The sequence below is a fragment of the Rhagoletis zephyria genome, unplaced genomic scaffold (genome assembly GCF_001687245.7).
Source record: "Rhagoletis zephyria isolate East Lansing unplaced genomic scaffold, Rhagoletis_zephyria_1.1 Rzeph_scaffold_01836, whole genome shotgun sequence".
NCBI lineage: Eukaryota > Metazoa > Arthropoda > Insecta > Diptera > Tephritidae > Rhagoletis > Rhagoletis zephyria.
The window spans coordinates 65,761-88,179 of NW_016158920.1; the positions used below are offsets into that span (position 1 = coordinate 65,761).

The following is a 22,419-nucleotide window of genomic DNA, read 5'->3' on the forward strand; positions in this document are numbered from 1 at the left end:
TTACTCAATAATATATTGTAGTGTTTGTTTTTGTTTAAAAATTTTGGTACAATGATAATACTTATAGCTTTTACTACATATACAATAATCTCCATCGGCATGTTTCATACATACATATATCATTTTGTAATAACTTTTGCCGACCATTATTTGCCGAATGCCATTTTTTATACAAAGTTTTCACATATTTTTCACTTATTGGTTCGTTATTTTTTATTACTTTTTGATTTATGTTTATTATTGTTAATACTAATGCTGATATATAAATATTAATTATTATTTATTTACAGATATTGCCATAAAAAAGTTTAGGTTATTTTGATTATTTGTGATGGAGTGATTAAAATTAATGAAATTTTTAATTATGTCATAACTCTTTGTTAAATTTAATGAAAATTAACTTAGCAGTAAACACAACTTAAAGTTATAAAAAAATAGTTTAACATAGAATTTGTGCTTTAAAAGCTTTTAAAAATTATTAATTTTTGTATAATTGTATATAGTTTACATTGTATAAACTTAAAAAGATTACTAAATATAAGCTTGCGTATATTTTTGGGAATGTCTTTTCATCGCCTCAACAAAAAATAGGAACTAAAAGCACCAAAAACTAAAATGGTTCATAATTATAAGGTTACAGTGGAGCGAAATTGCATTTAAAGCGAAAGTATTTAGCAGAATATTCAAGAGCACTACTAGCAAGTGAGCAGCTTCTTATAGTTTTTTATACAAGTTTTATGCAAGTAAATTTAAAAATTTATTTTGAAATCTGAATTATGTATATAAAAAAAAAATTGTTTGCGGAATAAAAAATTCACTCTAAAAGTCATTGAGTAGTGTACTCATATTTCTGTGGTAATAAGAATTTTTTTAAAAAGTTTGAAGTGGTTTCAATACAACATTCTAAATTGTTTTAATATGTTTTTAAGTAAACTGAAAGTATGCCAAATTACACAATTAAAAATATCGTTGTTTTGTTGTTGCCGTGTTAAGCAAAAAAGCCTATACTTTAAACTAATGAGAGAATTCTTTATTTTAATAATACTTACATACATATGTTTAAATAAAATCAAAACAATATATTGCATGTTCATTACATATTCACATCGATTCACAGTTATAATAATTTACTTATGCAAGATTTTCTGCTCAACCTCCTTCAATTCTTTTCTACCCTCAAATTTTCACTAATTATTTTACTTAATATATATTTTATTATTTTCTAGCTTCCTACCGCTCTCTCGGACGTCTCGCCTCCTATCATGTACACTAATTGAACATAATATAGTTTACAACATTACAGTAAAATTAAACTAAGTGCGTATAACCGCCGGCGGCATGGACAACGTCAACGCCGACGGTGGTGGACCCATCTGCAGCGCCATGAAGCCACTGCCGGCGCCACCGCCGCCACCGCTGCCACCATTTGCCGCATTATCGGCGCTCTCCGCACCACGATTATTCAAATCACCGAAGCGCCGATATTGCCGCTGACGCAGCCGTTTCAGTTTGCGTCTTGCCATGTAGAGATTTTGATTAAATTCGCGAAATTGATGTGCCGCACGCGCGACGTTCCCTAGCACGCTGCCGCCGGCGCTGCAGTTGCCGTTGCGCTCCGCAGTTGTTGTCGCATCGTTGTGTTGCTGTTGCTGTTGGTGCTGGTGATGGCCACCTAAGCCAATGCCGCCGTTCATAGCCTCTTCCACATCGTATGTGTCGTTTGGCGGGAAAAACATGGGGTTGGCGGCCCAATCCCGCCAGAAATTTCAATCCTGCATACCGCCATTTTGTTGCGCACCGCCACCGACGGCAGCGCTCATAGGGGGTGGTGGCGGTGGCGGCGCTCCCACCGAACCAGGCACCGACAAAATTTCACCACCGGCGGACCGTCGCTCGTTGTCGTTGCGATTGAGCGCAAGCGGTTGCATGCCAGCGCCCAACATGCCGCCGCTGACGAAATCATCATCTCCCAGCGAGGAAGATTGTTTAGAGCGATCCGATTTGCAGTCCTCGTCCATTCCGAGATGGTGTAATGCCGTCATGCCGGCGCCATGTGGTTGGTGACGATCCGTCGGAGGCAGAAGGTTGAGCATGCTTAGCGGTAGACCAGGGAAGCCACCGGGGAAGTCCGGATAGAAAGCGCCGGGGAATGGCCCAAACAGCGAGTTGGGACCACCTAGCAGATCTGGCTCAGAGTTGGCATTACGTGGACCGCCCGGGCCGTTGCCAGGCACCATACCCGGCAGCGGTATGCCCAAGTCAAGTTCGGCGTTATTATTTGCCGCGTTTTCTGCATTTCTATTAGCCGCTTTCTCTTTGCGTGATTCATCCTTCTTTTTACTACCACCGGTGCCATGACCGAGACCAAGCTGTAGCAGTTCAAGTGGTGGACCGCTGATACAATCCTTGCGCAACTGCTCCAGCTTTAGGCTCTTGCCATACTTGCCGCGCACATACATCAGCAATGAATTGTAGGGTATGCCAAAGATGCGTGACGCCTGCGAGGTGGTCATCTTCTTGTTCCAGACATGCTGCAGTGCTTCGGTGAGTTCGGTGTTGGTCCATGAGCGTGGTGGACCGCCACGTGGCGCCGAGTGTTGGCCCTTAGGTCGTGGTACTGGAAAAAGAAAATGAAAAGTAGAAGGGAAAATTAGTCTGTAAGTATTTAAGGTAGTACGGTAGTAAGGTAGTTTTTGTAGATATTTCTTAAAAATATAAAGCAGTGCAAGTCAATTACTGCCTAAATAAACGAACAACTATTGCATGGAAATTCTATAAAAATTCAACACTGCCATCGAGCTCCACCTGCCTATCAGCGCGCCGCACACAAAGAGGTTATCACCTGCCAACGATCTGATAATGTTTTAATTTTGTCCTCTCCTTGAAGAAGGCGCATGCATACGAATATTTGTACCCATCTAAAAGTTTGCTGCAGTAATTTATCTACACATGTGTATATACATGTATGTAGGATGTGTGTTAGCGTTTTTGAGCGCCAATGGCATTGTGTTGTCATTGTCTTTCACATATTCCCAACACTCATCCACGCCCTGCTGCGCTTATTGTAAGGTGTGTGCATTGTTTCGTCGACTCTGCGGCTCAGGCTATGCGCCACTTTTGCTTCCTGCATATGCAAATTATAATATTTGCATTGAGTATATTATCGCAAAACGTAGATACCATGCGCCACATGCGGCTCAAAGGCTCCTGCATATCAGTTGCAAGAATCTCTGCCACAGGTTCGATGTGTGTGTGTGTGTGAGTGTGCAGATGAAAGGAGATTTTAAGATCTATGCCATTGTGATTTGGCTAAAGTTTTTAGAGAAAAATAAATTTAGATTTCGAATGAATGTCTGATTGTATGTTTACAAATATGTATGTATGTATGGTTATAAGAATATTTGGATACATTTGTACAGAGAATGGGTTTCGAAANAGTGTGCAGATGAAAGGAGATTTTAAGATGTATGCCATTGTGATTTGGCAAAAGTTTTTAGAGAAAAATAAATTTAGATTTCGAATGAATGTATGATTGTATGTTTACAAATTTGTATGTATGCATGGTTATAAGAATATTTGGATACATTTGTACAGAGAATGGGTTTCGAAAAGTCCATGCAATACATAGTTGGTTCCTATTAGTTTTATGTATATAGCACAAAAAGTCGATAAGGATTGCGCGTGACGAAAGATAATGTTCGATGCTCTGCTCCTCTTCCTCGTATCTGTAACTCCGATAAAAATCGTTGGTGTGGTATCCTAACTTCTTTCCCTGTGTACCCATTGGATAGTGTCCGGTATCCGACTATTAATCTGAGAGTGAGAGCTATGGATCGCTTTACATCAATCTTTGGCCAGAATTTGCCTGGAATTATGGCAGGTGGTTTCCAGAGCCCACCTGGTGTTTACCTCCTTCACTGTGTTTGCAGCAGGTTAGAGGTATGCCTACATTTTGAGCAGATATTTCCTTACTTTCGTTGCCATCTCGCCGGCTATGCAGTTTTCTGGAATGTTCCTGTGACCAGGGACACGTACTATAGTCAAGGAGCCTTTTTTATGCCAACAGGTTGATAAGTCTTCCAGCATTCTATGACTACTTTCGACGCTGTTCCCTTTAGAGTTANTCCAGGGACACGTACTATAGTCAAGGAGCCTTTTTTATGCCAACAGGTTGATAGTCTTCCAGCATTCTATGACTACTTTCGACGCTGTTCCCTTTAGAGTTAAGAGATTTTATAGCAGCCTGGCTGTAAGAATAAATAGCTATAGACTGTCTTGGAGTGACAGAGGTTATGAGCCTCCGTGCGGCTCCGTTATGGCGTTTAGCAGTGCTTGAAAAACGTTACAATGGTCCGATAAGCGAGAACTTAGGTTTCGCCCAAGTTGACCAGAGTAAATTCTGCTACCTATTCTTTAATTAAGCTTGGAACCATCTGCAAATTTAGCCGCCGACCCCGGGTTTAAGTACCTGACACCTTCCCACTAGTTCGTTGTATAAACAGAGTAGATTATCCGTTAGAGTCTCAATTACTTATGAGGGTCGGAATCTAAGGTGTCTCCACGGCTGAATCGTGTTTAACCTAGCTGCATGGCCTATACCACAGCGGTAGTTAGGGAAATTCTCTATCATGGTATAGTGGTATAGAGGGACACCCTTGAGAGAGGGGTAAACTTAAGAAATATGAATGACTGTACTGAAGCGATGAGAACGCACTTCCGAAGCCTCCTGCCCTCAAGGGAAGAGTGGAGATGAGATGCTCCAAGGAAGGCCGAGTTCAGCCTTGTACACACAGCTGGCTCAAAGCTCGAGGGTAGAGTCGGTGGACCGAACACCTAAGAATTTCCCTCAGATATCGTCTTCCGGACCACTGTACAAAGCTACAAAACTGGTAAAGTGTGATATTATGTCCCAAGCTGATATCTACATCTTTGCTGACAGCAAGGCGGCAATCAAGTCCCTCATGAAGCAGTCGACAACCTCCACGGTAGCCATGAAATGCCGCACATCTCGTAACGAGATCGCAGAGTCATTTCTACCAAGGGTGATATGGGTTTCGGGACACTACAACATGTCAATGTTGGGAATCGTAAGGCTTATGAACTGGCGCGACTTCGTACCAAAGCCCCTATTGAGGATATACATAAATGATGAAACTTGCAAAATACTTATTTCCGAGAGGCTTACGAAAGTAGCGAACGACAGATGGCATGACGAAATCACCTGCAAACTTGTCAAGAAATTGTGGTCGGTGCTCAGCGCTAAACGCACTGACTTACTACTGTGTCTTAATAAGCAGAATATCGCTTTGTTAGCATCTGTTATAGCAGGACACTGCCTAATTGGCAAGAATGCCTATCAAGATGAAGAGGAGAAGTCAACGACTCTGCAACTTCTGTGCCAGTGCCCTGCTCTTTCAGATGAAGATTTCACCCTGGGTACACACTCCGCTTTGGGTAGATATTCTTCTATGATAGCTTGGACAACTTTAGAAGCGTGAAAATCTGGGAAGTTCATAAAATTTTTAGGAACTATTGAGCTTAAGTTCACGTCATCAGTTAGGTTTCAGTCGACCGTACTGGGCAAGTAGCCCAAGAACTTTCCAGGAGTAGCAGGCTGAAGTTTGGCATCAGAATGCTTTTGATCGATATTGTGTTCCATCACGGAATACATAATAGACTATAATGAGATTTATCATGGATGTGGACAGGGAAGTTCTCAGCAGAATCATGCCCATATCACCCGATTTGTACTTTAGATATTATGGGAAAACTCTAGAAACAGTTTATTTGAGATACGTTAATAGCTTTCAGCTTAACGCAGGCGAATCGTACAATCTTTATTTAAATATGACTTGGAAGTTAGCTACATTGTCTGTCACTAATATCACTGTACAAAAATTTCTGGGAGTAAATAGGATGATTTTGTATGGCCAAATTAAGTTTGCAATTTTGTGCCTTAGGTTTTAAGAATAAGTGGAGAAGTATATACATATAGTAAAATTTCACGAGGAATAACTCTGTAGAATATTTTGACCCATTAGCTCTCACACGAAAGGGTCATTTTACCCCTACTTTGGAAATTTAGAATAAAATGGCATTTGTTAGGTAGCTAGAGGGTTTAAGTAGTTAAGTTTGAAAATTATTCGCTGGAAAATTTCTCTAAGGGTATTCTAAGACAAAATCTTTACGAATGTTTGAAAAGGCATTAAACATGTGCATTTCCACTGCGAACGATTCGGAGTAGAGATAGCTATGCTACAGTGTACGGGCCGGTTGTTCAATGTCTGGTTATCACTTCCTCCCAGTTAAACATCATTATCGACGATTTCGACATCATGCATATATATACCATGTGATCGATAAAGCAGTCGCTGCATTTAACCGGACCTTCTACCTCCGATTTGCGTTAACCAGACATTGAACAACCGGTCGTAAATCGGTCTTGAGGCCGAAGATAAGATGCTTAAATATAAATCCGTATGGCATGCAGTTGCCGCCGTCCAACGTAAGATTCGTTAAGCCAACGGTGCATGAATCGTTTCTAGTGCAGTTGGGTCACTTGTTATTTGCATGAAACCACCACTTCCTTCTACGCAACATACATAAATTTTGGCCAAAGTTCTATTCACATAAGCAATTTGAGACCTCTCTAACAGATGGTGGATAAAGCCCATCATCTCATTTCCTTCCAGTGATTTGAGCACCCTCTAAGTAGATACTAGGGGTCCACTATTTCAGGTGTATTGAATCGAGGAAATAAACTAAACCAGGGCCTCATATCTTGTACAGGGCTTGGCGTTACAACAACTTGGAAAAGACGTATCTGTGCAACTATAACAAGCAGGCCAAAGTCCGAAGGACGCGAAAGCAAAAGTTGAGAATAATTGCAGATTTACAGTGGAGTCCCACTAACAATTCATAGCCATTATTTGGTGTATTTAAAAAACGAGAACTAAGAAGCTCAGATTTTTGGCTCGCAGAAGTAAGCTAACTTAAAAAGCTTAGAAAACTTCGCGTATAAAACAATTTATTCGCCAAGAAGCCCTGTTGATCTTGAGCTTCTTGCAGGAAGTACCTCCACTAAGCGTACGTGAATTCACTTAGCTTTGGCTTTACCGCACTGGGCTATTAAGCCGCACTTACATGACAATCAGTGTTCAGCGTTGTTAAAATATTTAAGTGTATTTAAGTAAACCGTTTGACAGCTTAAAGCAGGTATTTGTTAGTGACCCATGGCGCCAAGATTATGCGTTCAGCCAAAGGCGATAAGATCGGTAGGAATAATCAAAACTGAACTCAAATTTGTTTACAATTGTGTAAATAGCGTTTTTTACGATATACTCACATAAGCATTCTATGCTTTCTTTCTTTTCTATGCCTAGGCGAGTGTTAGTTGCACAAGTAATGCGTCGAATGCTTCTCTATGAAAATAAAGTAGGTATGCACATTAGAGTGAACTACCTTACAAGCAAACAAAAAAGTTCGTCGTTCAGCATCGAGTCTAAGTACTTTTGTAAAGAAATTTCAAAAATGCTTGTTTTTGGTGAACACTTTTCGGTGACACCTACATTCGGCAAATAAAAAATCTATTTAAAATAGTTCTACTGGAATAACGAAAAAGCTTTCTTAACATGATTTGTGATGAGCTTTAATTACTGACAATATGTCGGTAGGAACTGAAATCTGGTGGGTAAGAACGGATTATATGAAGTGAATAAACTTTGGCAGAAACAAAATTTTCTCCTCGAGACAAGAATATCAAAATGTAAATGCCGAAGATAAAGTAAAAAAATTAAAAAGACTACCCCTGTGTTCCACAGTGATAAACTGCTCCCATATGAATAGAATTTTAGCATAGGATTTTAGTAGGATTGTGACAGTTGACAACTGGCAAACAACTGTTTTCACTTTCTCTAAAAATAAAAAGAAACTTTAGGACTCGTTGATCACGAATTTCAGGTCAAATATAAACTTTGACTGTTGACGGCTGTCAGATCCGCTGTAACTTTCCCTAAAACTAGCAGCAAACCTTAAAAGTGACTTCCAATAGGTTTTCGGACTCGCTAATCACGAATTTCAGGTGAAATTTAAATTTTGACTGTTGACAGCTGTCAAATAAGCTGTAATTTTATCTAAAAATAACAACAAATGACCTAAAACTGACATATTATACGTTTTCGGATTCAGTGATCACGAATTTTAGATCAAGTTTTAGTTTTAACGGTTGGCAGCTGTCAAATCAACTGCCACTTTCTGTCAAAACATATAAAAAAAACTTCCCAAAAGCGACTTCCAATAGGTTTTAGGACTTAGGACTTTAGGCGCAACCTGCATAAAAACCGTAAATAGAGGGCTTCACCTCGTTTCCTTTTTTTGTACACCATTTTTACCAAACATTTTTTGCCAATCAACCCATTTAGTTATTGCTAAAAAACGACAGAATAAAATAATATTATCTTTTTTGGTATTATTGTTTCACTTAATGTAGGTATAATAGATTGTTCTTTATATGCGAATATTTTTAAAGTTTTCTTAAAAAAAGGTCCATGAAAGATATTAAAATTTTTCTACTCAAACTTACAATTTTCTGCTAAAATAAGGTTCATTCTAAATTCCATGAAGTTTTCTGAGGAGGAATATGCAATGATAATTGTATTTTTGGTAACTTTGAAAAGGTTGTTTTTTTCCTGAAAAAATAAGTTTTACGACCACTGTGCGTTCGGCAAAAAAAATTATTTCGAAATTTCCTTGCAAAATTACTTTATTTTCGGGGGGAGCATGACGAACTTTTTTTCTGGTACAGTCTAATGCACATTCAGTGGGAGTTTTATCGACTTCACACATGCGCATGTCATCGTTTCACATTTAATTTCTTCATTTTCCTTCGCATATAACAACAATAACAACAACTCCACAGCACTTAAATACATACATAACTCTGTAAAGAAAATCGTGATTCGAACTTAGCAATTGCTAAAGTTTTTTTTATATGTTCGATTTCTTTTTATTATAAAATTACTTTAAAGAATTGCATTCCTTTCAGTATTCAAAACAAAAGTAAGCAAAATTTTTTTTCATTTTTCTATTTTTTTGTACTATTTTCTGCATATTTGTAACAATTGCTTTGACGCTTATCGGATATGCAAGATCTATGGTTTCATTTTCGTAAGCATGCCGACGGTATAACAACAATGTAAAATACATACATACATACATACATAGATACCACACACCAAATACTAAATTTAAAAATAAGAAAATAAAGCATAAAAAATAAAAGTAAACAATTCGCCGGAGAAAAGCCAAAAGCAATGCGCCGCCATATGCCACGATATTTGCAAAGTGATAAGAATCTCTGACGATTTCGACGAGTCGAGTAACCGCCAATGCCATCGCCATCGTCATCGCCATTATCATCGTCATCATCATTTGGTTTATGACGTAGTACTAGCATGTACATAGGTAAGTATGTGAATACTAACTCCCAGCGCTCGCAGAAGTTCGAGTAGTTAATCATGATACATAGCTGATGCCAGAGCATCCAAGCTTAGCAACAGAGTAGTTTCTTTTGCTTTGCCCCATTGGAGCTAGCAAGTACCTAATTCTATTTTGTCCCAAATTGATTACTCTACATGTACATTTGCATCTCTTACGTAGGTACATACATTCATACATATAGTATTTTTGTGTGCCAGTGTGATTAACTGATATGTTCACATTTGAAACGTGATTTGCGATTTGTAATGTAGTCACAGGGAATAATTTTTTCCAATCGAAAAATCCTACAATCGATTTCAGCAAATGCAATTCGTTGTGGTCGAGTACCCAGCAAAATGAATAAGGGTAAAGAGATACGAAAAGGTTACCAACAAAAATAAAAACAAAAGCATTGAATTTAACTTAAACATGGTATAATAAATATACACCTACATATGCATTGCTTTATTAGCATTTATCTATATCATAAAAACTGAAAAAAAATGTATGTCTATTTGTAGTCCAGCCAAATTTGTTGTAACTAATATGCTTGCCAAAACACGACGTCTACAAGTCTACCAGTTAAGCTGAAAGCGGTAAAGTATCGAATTCTCTTTTTGTTGTTTCTCTCTTTTTTGCCTTTTGTTATTATTATTATTATTTGCTATCTGCCATCAGTGGCCTATTCCTGTTGAATGCTATCTTCTTTTGTGCGCTTTAGTTGGCCAATGTTTGCTTTGTTTTATCCTATTTTGGCGAATTTTAGAGGTCCCCAACGGCGTTGACCTTAATCAAAATGTTGCTACAATTGTTTTAGACAAGTCAATATGTACATATATATGTTATTAGTATATATGTAACTGCTTCATACAATTGTTTAGTATGCATATACACATGTAAATATGTACATATCACTAACTTACTTAAAAAGTGTCTTAACTCAAAAAACGACATTTTTGAGATAACGATGCAAAATCACTCGTTAAAACATATATCAAGTTGTGTATAAAATTCATGCTGAAATCCTANATGTATGTCTATTTGTAGTCCAGCCAAATTTGTTGTAACTAATATGCTTGCCAAAACACGACGTCTACAAGTCTACCAGTTAATCTGAAAGCGGTAAAGTATCGAGTCCTCTTTTAGTTGTTTCTCTCTTTTTTGCCTTTTGTTATTATTATTATTATTTGCTATCTGCCATCAGTGGCCTATTCCTGTTGAATGCTATCTTCTTTTGTGCGCTTTAGTTGGCCAATGTTTGCTTTGTTTTATCCTATTTTGGCGAATTTTAGAGGTCCCCAACGGCGTTGACCTTAATCAAAATGTTGCTACAATTGTTTTAGACAAGTCAATATGTACATATATATGTTATTAGTATATATGTAACTGCTTCATACAATTGTTTAGTATGCATATACACATGTAAATATGTACATATCACTAACTTACTTAAAAAGTGTCTTAACTCAAAAAACGACATTTTTGAGATAACGATGCAAAATCACTCGTTAAAACATATATCAAGTTGTGTATAAAATTCATGCTGAAATCCTATATAGCTTCCGCGTTAGAAGCGAATATGAAACTTATAACAATTAATTGCTTTAAAGTTAAAAAAAAATAAATTTCATTTATGCGAGTTAGTGGGACTTTGGACTAAGTAGGCAATTAAAGAGTAAAGTCCTCTCTCGACAAACGAAAACCACACTCTATAAGTCACTAATCATGTCCGTGTTGGTATATGGCGCGGAAGCATGGACAAGGCCAACATCCGATGAGGCGGCTCTTGGAGTATTCGAGAGAAAGATTTTGCGGAAAATTTACGGGCCTTTACGCGTAGGCGACGGTGAGTACCGCAGACGATGGAACGATGAGCTGTATGAGCTTTACGACGATATAGACATAGTGCAGCGAATTGAAATTCAGCGGCTCCGCTGGGTTGGCCATGTCGTTCGAATGGACTCCGATGCTCCAAGTGGGAAAGTATTGAACTCGAAGAGGGAGGCCCCACTGGTCAAATGATTATGTCGACTCCGCGACAAAGGCTACGGTTACTCTTAGGGATGGCCAAAAAAATCATAAAATAATCGATTAATTAATCATATGATTAATCACTGTTTACGCCACCGCCAAAGAGCAGAGGGTTCTTATGACAAACTTTTTTATTGCAGAAATAATCTCGCAAGTTTGGAATTGACTGCCGAGTGGCACCTACAATTACAAAAACAAACTTTGTATGAATGTGGCTCGAATCAGAGATCGTACATACATAGGTCTTGCCGAGTAGCAGTGCCCGCCTCCAACCTCTCGGCTACGGGACAAGCTAATAAATTATTCTGCCTTATCCTGAGTTTCGCCTGAAAAAAAATTCACCTGAAAATTTGTCATCCGCCCATAATAAAACCATGGAAACCAAAAGTGAAAAGTGAACCGGTTCGGGAAAAATGAAACTCATGATAAGGCTGATTATGTCGCAGTCTGCTTCTCATTTTCATATTAATCTTCATACATCGCTCAGGTGGAAGACTTATCTAGAAAAATCCATGGCCATTCCATACTTTGTCTTCTCTGATGATTTCGAAGAAGAACGATTTAATTTTATGAAAGTGGTTGGGAAAAGGAAGTCATTCAATTGGACTTGTAAAATAGCAGGAGAGAAACGGCCTATCATATAGACTGGACAAGGAGTTATTTTCAATAGAACTCGCAACAGCTGAAAGTATGTAAGTAAGAGAAAGGTCCAAAATTTCCTAATGTAAGGAATCATTCTCTAAAATACATAGGCACTTGGATTAACAGATTTACTGAAATCTCGTTCAACGATATATATCGTAGCTGAACTAATTAGGCACGATTGCAATAAAGAGAAATGCGTCAAAGCACTACTATCACTTTCCTACAAATACATTTTCTTACTACTGCACTGTTTTTCGCCTTCAGCTTCATCTTTAGCTTCGCCTTCATCTGCTTCGGTTCCTCTCTATAATCTACAACTTTGCTCACTTTCAACCAAAGTGCATAAAATTTCTTCACGACAACCTGATACTTTCAGCCATTTCTTCCTTACCTCACCCCTCGACATATACCGCCGATTGTCATGTAAAATGTCTTATTAACGTCTTAAAGTGTGAAGCTGCGATGTCGATGCCGAAATGAGCTTGTCAAAAATCGCTGATTTGACTTATCAACATTGAGCCTATTTACATCGCTAATACCAAATATATTACTATGCACATAAGCTATGTAGAGTGAAACCTCGATATAATGAGCCATGGTAAAACGAATAACTCAATATAAAAAAAAATTGCAGACCCCCTGGAAAATTCCGTTATTCCGATAATTTTGAGCATTAAAATCTTCAGAATATATTGACGGTTAAAGTGCGGTTAGCAAAATCTTCTACCCAACGAAGGGTCGACTCAAAAGCCTCCACCTAGCGTACTCTGAATATGTTCAAATTGCAAATGTGTATAGCGTAAATCAATTTAGTATAATTTCGAGAGTGCTAAAGGTTTTTAGATTTGTAAGTATTCGCGTGAAATGTAATTTAATCTCAAAACTACTTAGTTGGAAATAAACGATGATATATAAAGGTATAGTCTGTTTGAGAACGATCTCGAACTACGACGATTTATACAAACTCCTACAAATTTTAGCTGCACTAAACGAATTATACTACATATATTTCGAATACATCTATTTTTTAGTTTCAAAAACGTTCCCGAAATGAATTTTTCTAGTTCCTCATTCATTCCGTTTCGCGACAAATTCAAAAATATGTTAGTTCATGCCCTGCCGGTCATAGACTAAATTGGTTTCTACCGCAATAAAATTCTCCATCTCCATGATTTTGACCCATGACTTCGTTATATCGAAGTTTCACTGTTCATCAAAATGTAAAAAAAATTAATGCAAAACGCCGAGTAAAAGCATAATTGCTTATGAAGCGTGTAAGTGTTTAATTCATAAAAAAACGAAACGTTTTTTACACTGCTTTTCAATGCTGTCAATCATATGACTTAGCAATTTTTTCATATCTTTTAGATGAGAGTTTTTGTTTGTCTTACGATTTGTTTTTAACTAGCCGTTTGTGTTGTTGGTCAGTACGTTTTGTAGTACATATACATTTTTGTAATTGGTTTTCATGCATAGTGCAAACGTTTATGACTACTTGTATGTGTGTATAAAAGTACATATGTACATTAGGGTGGTCCAAAAACAGTAAAGTCGGAATTGTTATGATCTCACCCCCTAGGATTGATCTATATCGAAAAAAGTATACCCCTATTTGAAATCAAAAAATATTTAGAGGTCGCTCAAAGCGCTCAAAGTTTTCCATATCGTCACTACACACGAATAAAGGCGCGCTAGTGTTTTGACGGCGAAAAAAGGCGCGTAAAAAAAGATGCTTTGACGCTGAAGTTTTTTTATGCGTCTTTTTTCGCCGTGAACTTCTGAGCTCGCGCCTTTATTCGTGTCTAGTGACGATATATTTTTATATGGGAAAAATACATTTTTTCGTGGAAATGGTATAGAGTTCTTGAATGTCAATATTTATCGACCGAAAAACTATGGTTCTCTTCTGGAGACTTTCAATAATAATATGCAATTGTTTATTTAACAATTTTTTAATATTAACGATTTTTTGTTTGTCGGCATATTGCATTTTTCGGGGTTTTGTGGGTTTTTGGCGGACCTATAAATTAAAATTGTAATGAAAAAATAGTTAAATAAAAAATTGGGTATTATTATTTGGGAATCCCCTACAGATAAACAGAGTTTTCTGGTAGAAAAATATTGATTTTTAACTATTCTATACCATTTCTACGAAAAGTTGTTTTTCCCCATATAAAATACATGGAAAACTTTGGGCGCTTTGAGCAACCTCTAAATACTTTTTGAGTTCATAATAAAAAAATATGGGTCTATTTTTTCAGTATAGAACAAACCTAATGGGTGAGAGCATAAAAATTCCGACTTTACTTTTTCACATTTCTCATTTTTGAACCCCCCTAATGTACATACGTACTACATTTGCACATACAGTCATGGGAAAAATAATAGGGAGACGACATTTTGACCAGTTTCGGCTATTTTTCTTTTGAGTGTTTAATGTTTTGTATTATTTGTGTATAAAAATGCAGCGTATCAAAAAAAAAACAAATATACCAAATTTTCAACTTCAAACTTTCAAAACTTTGTAGGAAAACTAAAAAAAATCAATAAAATTTCACAACAATAACAAATTTTTTATTAAGAATTTCTATACAAATTCTACGTATGCAGTTTTATAGAAGATTAAATTCTAACTCAGTAAAATAAGGTTCAAACAACAAAATTTTTAATAAGAATTTTCATCCATACAAAGTATGTTCGCAAATGTTTTTGTATGGTAGAAAAAATTAACACCATCATCAAAAAATATCAAAAATCAACGCGATTTATTAGCCATTGGGAACTTGCAATGTATTGAGCTATAATTTAATGGGCTATAAAGCTGCATACTTTGAATTTTACTTATAACTCTTAATAAAAAGTGTGTTGTTGAGTTTTTCTACAAACAAAAAAATAAAAATAAAAATAAAAATAAAAATAAAAATAAACAGTCGAAACTGGTAAAATTTGCGTGTCCCTATCATTTTTCACATGACTATATTTAGGTACATAGAGCTTGAATTTTCCTATTGTCTGTGTGGCTGTTAATGTTGCCTTTTTTACCTTTATTGTTACTGTTCTTGTTTATGGATAAATGTTAAAGGTGCATAACCAAACAATGAGACTGATAAATATTATTTGAAAGAAGTAAGGAAAAAATTTTACTTGTAATGCGGTTGATATGCAGAAAAAACTCATTAACTATTTGAGGTTTCTTCGAATGTTGCCGATATACATAAGTATACATATGTATACATGTGTACATACACACACGTAAACGCATTAAACTCATACTTACTCACTCATTCAATGACCGATGATTGCACAATGAATGCAAAACGTTGAGCTCAATAATTGAAAAATTGCACACTTTTTATGGCAAATGATGCGTTCACTTTACTGCAATAAAATCAATGCACACACACACACTCACAAGCAAACAAACATACTCGACTGCATATGCACTACATAATTTGTTTCTGTTTGTTGTCGCTGAGCGTTGAGCGTTAAGCGCCGCCTGACATGCCTAGGCGCACATGCGCATTCAGCTGAGCCATACAGGAAAACCACAAGATTGAATTTACCGCCTCATGTGATATCGGACTGCGTCTACGACAATGACGCTCATAATGGCACGTCGATTAGACGTTGGAGTGCTTGGCAAGACTGCATTCGGTGGAATCACGTAGATGAAGGAAGGCGATAAAAGTGTCACTAAATAATGTAGTATTTTGTTGCTATAGCTTGTAGTCGAAGGAAGTTGTTAAAAGTTGGTTAAAAAATCCAGTGGAATAAAAGTTGATTGAAAGCTTGCAATGAAAAGCTGATGTCACTCAAATGAAAGCTGCTCTTACTCTAGAGTTATGTAAAAGTTTGCCTAGGGTGTATAAGGAGCTCTGTACCAAAACAGCACCTCTTTAACCTTTCAATTACCACTCTTTTTGTGGAAAATAACACGTCGATACTTTGTCTTTATTGCCAGCCTATTACCCACAACTGTAAACATTTAAACTTGTCCCACCAATTCCAGAAAGCCGTTGAACCACGTTCAGTTGGCTTGTGAGAAACATTTCACCACAAATGTTCCATCGCCCGGCTAATACCTACGAGCCGCCATATTGGACCCAAATTCCAAATCCGATTTAAAATTCGTAATCAGCTGATGCGTAATCAGCATGCCCAAAACCCTGCTTGTATGAAGTGTCATTAAAATGGATCGATGGTTTCATGTTTTCGCAACTTTTGATGAGCTGCTGGCTCATAGAGTACTCTCGCAATGTTTGGGCACAGAAAATCATGTCCACTATCTCCAGAAGTGTGCCTTCCAGTGCCGAGCTCACTTCACTTTGGTATGCGCTCTTAAAAATTAACACAGTACCGTTTTGTGATGGTGGTATATTCCAGCGGAACTTTTCGGACTTTAGGTCGTTGGGGAAGCTTTTGTCTCAAATGCGTGTTTCGAAAAGCATTTCTCCTGTCATTCTCTCACTTCTCGAGTCGCACTAAAGACGTAACTACTAACTAACTAGTACCGGCAGATTTAATAAGCCTTTAACGACGTTCATTAGACAGCGACTAATTTAAAGCTTTCACAAACAATTTATTGTTAGTTTTGCTTTTACTTCTTAAATATTTTAATTGATTTGAGAAAAAGTTAAATGGCTTTTTTAAACAAACTCTATTGAAATTGAAAGTATTTTTTATACTTTCAAGTTCAATGAAAATCCCCTTTTAGCAAACCTCAAAGTGCTTTCGCTTGCACTTCCTGAAATGATTTTTTAATCGCTTTGAATTAACTTAGATTCGATACGTTTGTATTGTAGTTTGCAATATATGTATCTACGTTGGAATTAATACCTAAACAAACTCAAAATTGATCAGCAAAGAGTAAATGTCTTGGATTGCACATTTTTAATGCGAAAAATAAGGCAATTCACGGACACCTTGCCAGCAAAAGCAATTGAAATCATGAAAGTGGAAACGCTTATGAAGAGAATGGCAATACGCCTGCTACGATATCACTACTCAAGTGATGCGATGATTACCCCATCGATCCAGTAGCTCAACGAGTGAGCACGTGAGCAAAAGTGCCAGCAAGACGAGTGCAGTTAAGTGGGTGCGCATGCGCAAAGTGTGTAAACATGCAGTGGCAAAAGGGCAGGCAGCAATCGTTGTGCTTTATGCAGTAGGCGCTACTACTACTCGGGTGTGAAAATGCAGTTTTTTCTGAATTGTTTTTCGTTTTTATTCAGCTGACCTAGTGGATAGTTGCAATTTCTTGTGGACAATTATTTATTTTTATTTTTTTATTTCCTTCGGAAAATACTCGAAGCGTGGCGATTGTCTAGCTGTATGTTGAATTTCAGGTTCAATTGCGAGGTTAATTAGTTGCTTTTACTTTGTGACTGCTTACATTTAAACTGTAAGTTACTGTTGGCTAACGTTTTTTTTCTTTTAAAGAAATTTCAAAATTGTTTACTCACTTTTTTTGCCTTTCAGAAAGGGCGGCGGATGATCGCTGGGCATGCCACGTGGATCGGACATTTCCATTAGCGGATTGTAGAGTTTACCCGGGTCAATTCCGGGCGGAAAGAGACCAAGCGGCGAGTCCAAGCCAAACACTAAAAGAGCAGAATAAAAATAACATAAATACATATGTATAAGTCCAATTAAATAAAAATAATATGAGTACAATATGTATTATTTTAGAGGCGTTTGTAATTCTCCACATAACTAGGAAAGATGGAAAAGCTCCTTGCAAAAGTTGTGAATTGAAAATATCTAAAACTCTAAGGCCCGTTTTCACTACCTCTGGTTAACACTAATCTCCAGTTTAACATCGTTACCGACGTTACTGACTCCATACATATAACATTGGGTCGATAACGTCGGTAACAATGTTTAACTAGAGATTAGTGTTAATGGTGAAACCGGCCCTTAGCAGTAATCCGCCCATTTTATTGAAAGCTTAATAAAGCATTATCCGCGTGCAGCGCTTTTTAAAATTTTCCATTCATTTTATATATTTAAGTAGATATAGTGCATATGGCAGTTGCGATGAAAACATAAACTGCTGACGTTTTAAGCTTGCATCCTTTGCGCGGCTCTAAAAAATGTAGATATATAAAGCTTAAAAAGTTTTGCGTGCGGGAAAGGCTATTTTATATGAATATGTCGATTAAAAGCTCCCTCTGTTCGTTACTAGGGTAAAAGCTGCTTTAGAGCTGCAAAATGCATATAAAGTATTACATGGCAGTCGTGATGTCCGCGCGCAGAGCTTCTTAAGCTTTCTACGCATTTTATTTATTCTATACATTTGTTCCACCTCAAAAAAAAAAGATCACAATCGCTACGCTATAAGACGACTAACCCTGGCATTCAGTAAGCGGTCTCTAGTCACTAATAGTGACTTTTGTCTGTGAACTTGGATTTTGAGACTATTTGGTATTCAGTACGCTGTCTCACGTCTCTAGTCTCAAAAATAAGTCACTAACTTGTCAGCTGGCTAAGAGCCGGTCACAAAAATAGAAGTATGGAGGAAAAGCTTATTTCTTTCCATTTTATTTAAAAAAAAAACGCGAAAATGAAGGGAGGGAATTTGTTCAACAAGAATTTCATTAGGAAATAAACCAAAATGCTTTAATATCATACCATGATAAAAACATAACAAGGTAAAACCATTGAGAGGCAGTCTGACGTTTGCCAACAATATAATTTTAAAATCAAAACTCAAACTCACACACACATTCTCATTTCCAATCTCAAACAACAACAATTGTGAACAATTTAATTTTGTTATTTTCAATTTTATATGATTTTAAAATGTTGGAAAACGTCAGAAAAAAATCATGGCCGACGAAGTGAGAGAATGAATTTACCTTGTAATGTTTTTATCATGTATCATACAAATGTATTGAAAAAAAAATTAATTTTTTTTTGTTTTTAAAACTTTATAATCTAAAGATTGTTAGAAAAAAATAAAACTAATAAAAAAATAAAAAGATACTAAGTAAAAAAAATAAAAAATCCTCTACGGCCGAGGAGGACTCGGACCCTCTCGGCTGCCAGCCTAATGCTTTGACCACTCGGCCATTGCGACTCTTTGAGCGGCGCGGGCAAAAGGCATACATAAACACTATCAGTTGATTGTCTGTGTTTGCTTTCACCACACATTTTTGGTGAACTTTTTGTGACTCTCTCCTTTTGAATACCCAAATCGTTTCAAGTTACAAAAATAGTCACTAATTGCTAATCTCAAATTTATTGACTTGAGATGAGACTGAATTACTACATCCCAGGGTAAGTATTATTACATCTGATCTGTGTCGCAAATTACTGCTCAAAGTCTCTATTAGCTCCCGGGCAGCGGTTTCTAGTAGTGTATAAGATAATTCGGCATAGAACAATTAATAACGAGATACTTATACTATTTGAACTTATGTATTACTAAATCGTCTATCGCTTCTGGCATATGAGCTCCTGCAATAAAATATATAGTTGACCAGTTGATGACCACTGAGTTTCTTTCCCATCAGAGTCCAAGATATGAATGAATGTTACGATATGAAATGTTACAGCTACTAGCAAGAAAAAAACAATAGCAAGATGGAAGAAAATGAGACCGACCAGGAAATGCCAAGAGGAAATTGATCTACTGTTCTCTGAGACTGAAATTATTTTAAGACGCTAATAAGCGGGCTGAAAGCTTTAGAAAGTCCCATAATATAAATGACAGAAATCCATTGGGAAGGCCTAAGCTCACAGGACGTCTACTTGGACATAATTAGGTATGCAACATCGCTCTCCATGGCCTTGAGGATTGCAAACGCTTCAGCCTGGAAGACCGGAACATGTTCCGCAAGTGAAAAATTAAGCTTATTTCCTTAGTTACCCATTTAAAGACATCTGCGCACTTCTTTAATTTGACTGTTTCTCTATAAAATAAAGGCACGCATTTCGACGGCTAAAATCAATTCAGCCATTTAAATATTCTTACTCTCATAAATTCTCAAGGCAGCAAATTCAAATCCCTCTTCCAATAAATTTTGTTCTTTCTTCAAAAGCCTTTGGCTGCATGTAGTTGCAGTTCACGTCGGAACCGTCTGCTATCCGAAAAAGAGTCATTAGGCTAAAAGTTTTTACCGCCAAACTGTCATACATTCACTAACGACAGTTGACAGCACATTTGCAGTTAATTTGACAAACTAACTGTTTTTCATAGCACTACTTTAGCCACGACGTCGACTAGCGCTTTTCGCCGCAACGAACTTCCTCTGCCCAGCATTGCAGAGTTTATTGCATGTTTTCAGACTCAGCCCTCGCACAACATCCGAATTAAGTTTTTAAAAACTCGCAGTCGAAAAATAAATTCAATTGTGGTTTCATTTATCTATTTATTTTATTTATATGTGCGCTGGCGAAGGTGCAAACAGCTGTGCCGGCAATGCAATTCAGTGCACACTGTCAGCCACGGGGGCTGATTATGGGTAACCCAGCCAAGCAATACACATCGATACCGCACCCGAGCCAGCCAGTTTTGTACGAGTATTACATACACTTTCATGTGAGCCGCTTTTAGCTTCAATTTTAACGTGTATGCCAGTCTGATTGTACGGCCGCCGCGGCGGTGCTTCAGCAATTCGCGAAGGTGGAATAGTTTTGTCTACAGCACCACAATTTATGATGTCTTTGCTGCAGCGTTTGGAAAAGTCAGAGTGGAAGTTGGAAGCCGTTGCGACGGAAAAAGCAAATTTGCATGTGTGCTTTGCTATGAATTGTATGATTGCCGGTGCGCGAAAATGCAGTTGGAGGAGAGAGTGGGTGGAAGTGTGTTGAAAAATATGAATTGTGAAAAAACTGAAGCTTTTCGCAAACACATATGCCCCTCTTTCCTTTTTTTTACTACGGAGTGACATAAATCGAAGAAGTTCACAAGTGGTGCTGCAAAGAAAATGGTAATGTGATTTGTGTATGATTGAAGACGACGTGCATAAATATGTAAGTACCCAGCAGTAAAAATGCGATTGCATGAGAACGCCACCTACACCAGAGTCGACTCCAAAGTAATGCAATTGCATTACAATAGCCATAAACTGCTTTTCAAATGTAATCAATTCCAATGTATCAAATACTACAAGATTTTTTTTTTTTTCGAATTAGTACTTTCATCCATTGACATGGCAAACCCCTTATTTTATATGCATTAGATACATTTTGATAAAAATTGGGTTGTTCGTAGTACTTTCTAAATGTAGACGTCTACATTTTGAGGTCTTTAGCATCAAATTGTGAGCACTCCTTTCTAGCAGTCGTCGCAAAATCGTCGCAAAACTTTACTGGTATTGCCAGACACTTCTTTTTGCGTCCATTTTTCATATGTCGCCTTCGATTTTGGTTCTGAAAAATGGTACTTTCTTTTCCTTGATTTGTTTGTTTACGGTTAGAAAGTGTCTTAAAATGTAGACGTCTACATTTTGAGATACAATTTGGAACGAAATGTGAACACTCCAAATGTTTTGCTAGACATTTCTATATATCATCATCACATAGCTGCATTACTTTTGCGCAGAATTAATCTAGTGTTTAATTCCCCCATTACTTTTTAAACCATTCTGCATTACTTTGAGCGTAATGTTATGCTATAGGTAATGCAGAAAGAGCGACATTTCTTCGTTGATGAAAAGTAATGCAGCAGAAGCTCTCACACCTTACCGCAAATGTCACGCAATGTTAAATGTAATACCATTACTTGTCATCAGTGAGGCATCGATACGGAATGCATTCCATTCGCTGCTGGGTATAGTGATTCACATACACATACGTACCTACATACAGTGGAGACAAAAACTGTTCAGACATTAAGCTGTTTGTTTGATTTTTATTACTGCGTGTGATTACCATTGAAATAGGAGCCTTAACTAATATACCGCGATGCATAAATTTAGCAGCCCCAAAAATCTGATACGGTTGTAGAAAATTAGGTTTAGCTAGAGTACCGTCAGATACGGTAAAAATGCTTGCGTGCCTTTTAAAAGCAAGGAGCATTCCATTACGGCAGGATAATTCCTTAATTACTAGTCTGATAGATTAAACGTCCGTTGCGAATTAGCGTAGACACCAGTCTATAGTTTGGGCTGGGTAGCAAATTTCTTGAAAAATTGTATGGTAATAATGAAAAAAAAAATCTTCAAGTACTAAAGCCCTATTCACGATATCTACCCCTCTTCTTACCGGGGGTTTTAACCAAACGTTGGAATATTTTCATTGGAGCCGTTGGGTGCTTTTAAG

At 37.2% G+C, this 22,419-nt stretch overlaps 1 protein-coding gene across 1 annotated transcript; it reads right to left on the reverse strand.

Moving 5' to 3' along the window:
- Positions 1-1,754: 1,754 nt before the first annotated feature.
- LOC108365320 (protein jim lovell-like) lies at positions 1,755-17,753 on the reverse strand (the record flags this gene model as incomplete). Its single annotated transcript, XM_017619320.1, has 2 exons — positions 1,755-2,617; positions 17,616-17,753. Coding segments are annotated over 2 exons (989 nt in total), but the record flags the coding sequence as incomplete, so codon positions are not given.
- Between the last annotated feature and the right edge of the window lie 4,666 nt (positions 17,754-22,419).